The following is an 8,840-nucleotide window of genomic DNA, read 5'->3' as shown; positions in this document are numbered from 1 at the left end:
TCTGCAGCTGCAGAAACAGGTCTGATGCCTGTTAATTCTGTTAATTAACAAAATGTCAGAGGTACTTCACCTACAGCAGAGCTCTGGCACTTGAGAAATTTTGCTGGGAAGTGGCCTCAGGTGACTGCTAATAGTACCTGCCTGTATCACTTATGGTCTCCTTTAGCTTCCGATCTTGTCATGATGGTCTTGGCTAGAAGCTTGTAATAACAAGCAGGAGGCAAGCTGGGTTGGATACCTGGGAACCGAACACATTTAAAAGAGCTTTCCAAGCACGTTGGGTTCACTTTCTGCCTTTGGTAGAGCCTTTCCAAACTTCATGGCTTGGAACCAGGCTGCTCTTACTGAGTTTGTGAGACGGGAAACACTGAGATCTTGCGAGAAAATATGACCATTTCTAGCCTGATTAGAGAAAGAGCGAAAAGCCCTGGATCCAAATTAAATCACCAGACCTTCTGAGTTTTGCTAATCAATACCAATAACCCTGTGACTCCCACACGGGAGCTCTTACACAGCTCTGCTGTGCAGAAAAGTCTTAGAGGAGCTGAAACTTGCACTGCCACTGCAGGAGGGTCAACTTAACCTAAATCGTTACCACTTGCAATCTGCAGATGAAGAAATCTTCTGTAAAACACTATAGAATTGTCTCAAACTTTGCTAGACTACAACAGGACTGGGCTGTTAACTCACACACCAAAGTCAGCACCATCTTTGCAAGTAAAAGATACAGCCCTAGTGTAGCAGAGGGGTTAATTTTGTCTCAGCCTACTGAGAGAAAACAAATGTGTAAAACAATGTGATTAAATTTTTTTGCAGCTAAACCAGCTCAAACCGTATTTTGGTCTGGCTGATCTGAATGGTGCCAAAGCACATTAAAGTAATTAGGTTAAAGAAAACATTTGCTTTTTAGTCCAGGTAAAGCCCTTTATTTATATCTTTATCGTAACTCCACTAGGGCTGTCCATGTCATTTATATTGGTAAAGAAAATTATAGCACTGAGTTTGAGAGCTGTATAGGCAAGATGTCAGTCTTCCTCACCTTAAAGCTAAAGTCATCGTGTTGGCCTTTTCCAGACAAGCCATCAGATAGATAAACTCCAAGAGTGCGGCTGCGCTTCCATCACGCCTGCTAAGGCAAAAGAGAGGTAAATTCTTTTATTGACACAGCTTAACTAAAATTCCCCACAGCGCTTCCCGTACATAACTGGAAGGGTCTACAATGACCATCCAGCTCAGCCGTGCTTTAGGGTCAAAGTGATGCAGCCCAGCCAAGTATGGAGGACTGAGCCATGGGGAGTTTGCTCGGAAGTGTCCCACCACCTTTTGCTGTCGTAGGCCTAAACCAGCTTAACCAACATTAAGGTCTGCCTTAACGAGAGGAACGTCTGATGTTGAAAAAGCTTGCAGATAAATTATGCCAACGTAAAATGGGAAGTGAAACAGTTGTTGCTTTTGTCTGAGAGAGGGGAAGGGGAACTGAACCATGAATTACTGGAATTTTTGCTTCCCTGGAGTTTGCGGTTACCTTGGAACAAAATGTGCTTAATCATATATTTGGCAAACTTACCCAACAAGGGCAATAGGCTGGTAAGCAAAGGCATGGAAGGGTATCAGCACCCATCTATGTAATAACTGAAAAAAGATGCACAAGATCAGATTTTTGGATTTGTCCCAACAACAGCAAGAAAGAAGCTAAAAGAACAAAACCTTGTAATTCTTGATCCCCCAAGGATGATCCCACCATACTGCTGATGGTGGAATTAATCAATATAGTAACTGCCTGGAGAACCAGGTTTTCTCAAGGTCAAAGGTTTCTCAGCTCAAAGGTTTTGCTAGATAAACCGCAGCATCGGGCTGAAGTTTTGAAGCTAAGAGGACGTCACCTGTACTCCTAACTGGGGGAAACCCCGCAGTGATGCTGTGTCACAGCAGATGCTGGGCACAGAGCTCTTTTTTTTTTTTTAATTCCGGTAATATTTAATTCCCTTTTTTCCCTCTCTAGCCCCATCTGTGTTTACACACTTACATTGAGGGGGAGGGGGAATCTCTCTTTTTCTTTTTTGGGGTGGATGAGGGGGAAGTGTAAGGGATACTTTCTGAATGCGTGACTTGAAGAATCAATGATTTAGTATTTTTAACCAAGTTTTTTTAAGTGCTACAGATGAAGAGAAAGTTTGGATTAAATCGTATCTACCCATTATACCTCCAGCCTGCCTCTCTGCCTCCCCCATTTCCCTCCCAAATGTAAGAAAACCCCTATCCCAAGACACTCCGAGGAGAACACGCCTGGGAAGAGCAGGTAACCCTGCGACGGCTGCACAGTTCACAGCCTTGCCGCACCCCGCTTAGCCATTTGGGTCCAATACCCACGTCTTTGGCAGCATTCTCCTCGGAAAAATCCTCCTCCCGGGTCTCCCTGCCGGAGAGCAGCTCCAGCGTGGGATGGAGCAGGAAGCCTAAAACTTCAGTCTGCAGAGGGACCTCTAGTGTTTTTCTTTCTCCGCGTCCTGGCAGAGTTCCCCCAAAGTACAAATACACACAGAGCTCCCATTGTTTGCAGCCCTTCACAAGCCCACTGATCCTAATATGGAATTCAGCAGGAAACCCATGATTTCCTGACACACAGCAAGCTGGAGAAAGAAAGGAAAAACTCCATTAAAAACCTCCAGGCTTTCCTCCATGTTAGAAATGAAATGGAAAATGGAGTGGATTTAGCAGGAATCCCTGATTCCTGCGGCCAAGCCGGAGGAAGGGAGAAGCGAATCAAAGCCGCAGGCTGCTGATATTTTTTAAGTTGCAATAAAGACTGAGAACTCTGGGGCAGGATGAGGATTTCCTGACTCAGACTCACGAGAACGGACAAATCACTTTTTTTTTTTTTTTAACGCTACTCCTCTCTATGTATATATTTAATTTATTCACCTCGATGATTCTCTTGACTGCTCTGGTAATTGTTAGAAGCGGCTGTGACAGCCTGGAAACATTAGTATGATTTCCTGAGTTAGAAATCCCCCCCCCCCCACCTCTAAACTCAGGAAAAGTCAATACAATCGCACTTCATTTTTCCTTCATGTGCACTTGGAAGTACTGGGAGCAGCAGCAGCAGCAGCAGCAGCAAGAATGAACTGCAAGGAAGAAGATGACAACTGCACTGACGGCAGCAGCAACAGCACCAAGAAGATGTTAAAATGCGTGGTGGTTGGGGACGGTGCAGTCGGGAAGACTTGTTTGCTGATGAGTTACGCCAACGACGCTTTCCCCGAGGAGTACGTGCCCACTGTGTTTGACCACTATGCAGGTAAGAAAGTGCTTTTAAAAGAAATTTAATTAAGAGCTGCCAAAGGGCAGGTGGGCGCTAGAGGAAGATCAAGGACAGAAGAGGACAGTTCAAAGGGGACGCATGGGTTACTTCTCGGTTACTGTGATTCAGGCCTGGACTGGGGCCAGACAGCTTAGATGGCAGCTAGTACAATTGGGGCAATGCAGGATTTATTCAGAGAACTTATTCGTTTGCTTCTGATTTTCATTTTGCTTGTGGCAAATAAGCAGCGTTAGAGACACAATTAAATCCGCTGGATTTTAAAGACAACAAATGTCATTCAGCCTCTGTCAGGTTACACTCAGCTGCCTGGTTTGTTTTTAAATTATGAAGTTTTGAACTTTGTTATTTGAACTTTTGTTATTATAAAGATGATAGATATACATAAAAATTTACATTTTTGGTCATCTTCTGCCTCATGGCAAATGATGCTTGAATTACAATGTTTATATCCTACTTAAATAATTTTTGAGAAAAACATCATAGAGTCTTTCAGTGCTGTCAGAATAATAACTCTCTCTCCTTTCAGAGATGTTTGCTACTACATTTATAAATAGAATTTAATATTATAGCTTGACTGTGAGGAAAGCAGAACTGGTGATTGATCTGAGTACTTTATAGTGAGGGAATTTGTCACAGAACAAAAAAATACGAATACTACAAAGAACATAAATGATGTTCATGGCATCACTGTCCAAAAGAGACCCACACATTAAGTTCAATATTCACAGGCCTCTTTCTGTAGCAGTTACTTACTTTACCCAGCTGTGTCTAAAGTTATGTGGAAGGTGTGATATGCTAAAACTGTTGCTCAAACTGCTGTTTAAATTTTTTATCCAAGATTCTGCTGTTTTTCTTATCTCACTGTTCCTTAGGTTTACAGTTGTTGTTATTTATAAGATCCCCAGAAAGTAGGTTTTAGAAGCCCTGCAAAACTCAAGGCTTATCTTGCAGCAGCAGTTGGAGTTTCCCTTATTTTCTCTCCACGTCCTTAAAAACAGGATTTTCATGGCGTGGCTTATCATAGATTTGGTATTCTGTAATGGGAAAATCTCTGTTTTCACTCTGGCTTCGTGTCAGGTTTAGCAGATGAACTGGCCAAACAAGAAAGCTGTATAATTGCAGCATCTGACCCATGGAAACGCGACGACCTTTTGCTCCGCAAGTGTGGGCAGCGTCACTGCGAGATGCAAGCAGCGCTCTCTTTCCTCTGCCCTTCCCACCATATAGATTAAACGGCCGTTTTAGAAAAAGTCTTTACCCAGATAAGAAATTTAAAAAAAATTTTTTTTGATGATATAAATAAGTACTTCCATGAGCCAAAAAACAACAACAAAAAAAAAACAAAAAAACACCCACAAACTAAGGAAGCCTGGCTCTGTGGATGTATGTGTTACGTGCCAATAGCCCCATTTCGCTGGGATAACCCAAGTTCTGCTTGCTCCTGGCAGCCTCGTGCCCCAGTCCCCCATCCTCGCGCTTCCCTGTGCCCCACAGATATCACCACATACAGAGATGCTCATACGATAGCCGGCACCAAGCCGTGTATGTGTTGACCGGGTGGGTTAGGTGCACGCGTTAGGGAAGCGTACACACGCACGTGCTGGTGCCAGCACTCAGCGAGGGCATCACGTCGCATTGCCCTCCTCTACGTGGCCACAGGTGACTTGCAGGGACTGGCTTTGATTTCTTTTCCTCTCTGTACAAAGTGGTAGAAACTGCCAGTGGGTTCAAAAGTTACTGAGGGAGAGGGGGGCTGAGAGAAGGCAGATGAAGAGTATCACTGCATAATCCTCATTTCTGCAGCGTACCAGATAAAAGCAGCGTGTATTCACTTTTGTATTCACTTTTAAACAAAGCTACTTTTTCATGGTCTGAAGATTTTGACCTCTCAAATATCTCCAGCTATTATTTGCTTCTTTACCTATTACAGACCACTGATAGAAAATAACAATGCTTTTAATGAGAAAGTTCAGAAAGACAAGGGGAAAAAAATAGCATGTTAACTGCTATTCTGAGACAAATCCTATCCAACTCCAGTGGTTAAAGCTAGCATTGATCAGAAATGAAATTTCCATTCTTTGGGCAATCCTAGCATTTCTAAATCAATCTCACTACAAAGCAGTGCCCAGAATTGAGGTGTGGAAATGACTTCTGGAGCAGAGTGCCAGAAGCAACAGTTTATATAATAACAAAATATTATATGGCATAGGCTAGAACATAGCCTACTAAAATACTTTAATGTAGTGCAGATACTGAGAGAGGGAAGAATTCACTTGAGGTATGCACACCTCCAAATTCATAGCCTTTTTTGATATACTGTGGCAATGGCCCCTTCCACTTCTACGTGCACGGCAGCCCTCGGCAATAGGAGCGGCAGCTTGGTGGGGCCGCTGGGTGCCGACGCATGGGGGAAGGCCTTGCACGTGGGCAATTCCTGCAAAGTAGTTGAGGATCCGCGGCGTCACCCTCGAATTCACCCCGCTGAGCTGGTGTGCCTGCCCCTGCCAAAGTGAACCATTTCAGCTTTCCCCATTCAGTGCTGAAAACGCTCAAAAGAGGTTTATTGCTGCAGATTTTAACAGAGCTGCACTTTCCATTGGAGGTTTTTCAGCCGGGCGCTGTTAGCAGGAGTGGTGCATTAGCAGAAGGCTTCCTCTTGCCTCGCAGGGTCGCAACCCGATTGCGAGTCCCAGGGTATTTACCAATTTCCTTCTTTCTAATGGGAAAAAAAAGAGGGGGGGGAGAGGGAAAGTGTTAAAAACCAGCAATTCCAGTTGTGATCTCACCACCGTTTCACACCGCTGCGACGCCACTGGCTTGAGGGAGACAGTGCTGCTCTCCAGCGCAGAATTGGGATGCGCTCCAAAGGCACGGTTGTCATGGCCAAGGTGTTAACCGTTCAAGGCCCTGTATCACCGACCACATCAATCTGCCCTTGCCAAGCTGCGGCCTTTTAGCTGCCCGCCTGGGGTGGGTTTTCACAGCCCAGCTGAAGCAGATGAACGCGCCAACAAGGACGACCCAGAGGAGGTAACCAGCATTTCACAGGGCTGAGCTCCAACGAGCGTTATATTTGTACCATATTTATCCACTGCCTTTCACATGAAAGGGCTTGAAACCACTTTATAAAATTTGGGCCCATTTTGCCTCCGGGAAAACCAACGGCAATATATGGATTTTATGCAGGGAAGGAAGGTTTTTTTATTATTTACCACTCAGCTACAGTGATATCTGGAACAAAAAGGTGACCAGTGTTTCACCGTGTGAGTAGCTTCACCATGCAAAAGCCCAAACCAATTATCATTTCCACGCTAATAATACTCTGCCACGGATTTCACCCACAGCCCGCAAAAGTGAATTTGTTCAAGGCCTGCTGCCAGGGTTGGGCTGCCATGGATATAGAGTAGGGTCAGAGGCAACGCCAGACGATGGGGAAGGTGAATTTATTATTTGGATATTGAACTGAGCTCTTCTGTTGGATGCAGGGAGGTTTATGAGTCTGTTTATTTCTCAAGGCGTTATGAAGAAGTTTTGCTGGACACCAGAGACCTGGGTAGGTTTCCTTACTTTGATGAAATTCCAAGTCCCATACCAAAAGGTTTTAGCCACTAAGTAAATGGCTATTTCTGGTGCAGGCGAACCAAAACGCTATCCTACTGACAAACAGGATATCACTGGCAATAACTGTAACAATAGGGACTGTTTGGATAGTGGGTAGCTGTTTTAACATGCCATTCCATCTTTTGAACATCAAATGCTGATTTTTCCGCGAGCAAAGGTCTCTCAGCCAGGGTGACTTTTATTGTGTTTGACTATGTGAGGTTATAAATGTTTAATTAGGGCTGAGGTTGTACCAACAAAATATTCAGTTCAAATACTAGCAAAGTTGGTTTAGTAGTAACAAAATAATCTGGGTTCCTCTGTGGAAGACAGAAGGGACACGTGCGTTGTTTGTGACATAGACAGACACTAAGCATCTCTTTTGATATTCATGCACCCAAAAAAAAACCAGCACTTCTTTGCATGAAATTCATTCACCCCAAAATTCATACTCAAAAGTGCCTTTGTTTTTCTGTTTAAAAATCTCAACCCACTGGGGAGCAGAACCAGTGCCGCGGGAGTCATTGAGCCTGCTGCACAGAATAAAGTGAATGACCTCTTTAGTTGGGTAGGCTGAAGTCTAATGAGAAGAAGGCGGTAAGGCTCAAACTGTCTAGTTTAGGCACTGTGCATAGGTGAATGTCATACCAACAGCTTCACGAGCCTAAGTTGCATCTGTGGTAAATGAGAGAGAAGTGACCACCTCCAAAGGAGAAGTGCAAAGCATCTGAATTAAAGGCTTAAAGTGGATGGCATGAATATGTCCCTCCCTCCCCTCATATGCCAGCACAAACGGGTGAACATTTATAAATAGTGAATCCATTTGAAAAAAATTAGCAGTGGCATGTGATCAGCTAATGAATAGCATACAGAATAGTTCAGCCATGACCAAAGCACTGTAAATTAAAAGCAATATGGAAGACCACAGCCATTAATTATTGTTAGCAGACAGACTCTTTACTCTTCAGTGGTGATTCATGCTAATATGCCTGACTTTGTGCTGAAGCTGAAGCGGGCTGGAGAGCTCAGCGGTCTCGCAGAGCAGTGATCCTTGCTGGCCAGGACCTTGCTGGCCAGGCAAGTCCCATGGCTTCTTCCCACAGAGCCTTCACCTGGTGCCTCTGCAAGCACAGGAGCAGTATGGCCACTCCCACCCCGAGCAGTCGGCTTGTGCCTGCACAAATCCATAAATCCATTATATCCTGCCTGCAGGACACAGGACTGATACAACCCCCCATTTCTGGGGTGCTCCCAAGGAAGAGGCGGTTGGAAGTGGGCTGCTGCCTTTCAGGGGCCATGCCCAGCACTGGCCTTCCTCGGCTGAGGAGGAAGGCTGGGACAGTCGGGACGGGACACATACCACCAGCAGCCCCAGATTGAGCAACCTCCCCTTGCAGCTCTCCTCGCGGGGGAGAAACCGCCGGCTGAGATGCAGCAGAAACCAGATGGGAGCCGTAACTTCCCAAACTTCTCCAGTTACAGGCACAAGAGCACATCTGTCCACACTTTTGATGTGCTAGTTACTTTAAATTGATTGCTAATGCTTTACATGGGCACACTGGTTTAAACTCGTCTCTATTTGCTATGGTGTGCGAGCAATGACCTAAACCACATACCATCACTTTTTTTCCCCCCACATTGAAACTTTTCTAGCTAGGAAGAGGCTGCCCAGGGAGATTTACATTTTCTGCCTGGGTACTTCAGTGGGAGCCTCCAGACTACCATGCTCTTGAGACAGTTGTCTCCAGTGAGTAGTTCTGCTAGCACATTACAGAAATCCTTCAAGCAGTGTGTTTGGGGTTATTAAACTGGAAGAGCTATAAATAGTAGTGAGAGAGCGCTGTGTTGTTTATTTGAATGGATGTTTGCAGTGGGTTTTTTCCTTTTAATGTTCACCCAGTTTTGATCATACAGATCT

The 8,840-nt window shown here is 44.7% G+C and overlaps 1 protein-coding gene across 1 annotated transcript in view; it reads left to right on the top strand.

Moving 5' to 3' along the window:
- Positions 1 to 3,120: 3,120 nt before the first annotated feature.
- RHOJ (ras homolog family member J) overlaps positions 3,121 to 8,840 on the top strand; it is a 53,629-nt gene continuing 47,909 nt past the window's right edge. The window contains exon 1 of the mRNA XM_013940852.2: positions 3,121 to 3,298. Coding sequence (XP_013796306.1) covers positions 3,121 to 3,298 — 178 coding nt within the window. The remainder of the gene's footprint in view (positions 3,299 to 8,840) is intronic.

This window comes from Apteryx mantelli, chromosome 4 (genome assembly GCF_036417845.1).
Source record: "Apteryx mantelli isolate bAptMan1 chromosome 4, bAptMan1.hap1, whole genome shotgun sequence".
Taxonomy (NCBI): Eukaryota; Metazoa; Chordata; class Aves; order Apterygiformes; family Apterygidae; genus Apteryx; species Apteryx mantelli.
The sequence above is the reverse complement of the archived record's forward strand: the minus strand, read 5'-3'. Positions and strand labels throughout refer to the sequence as shown.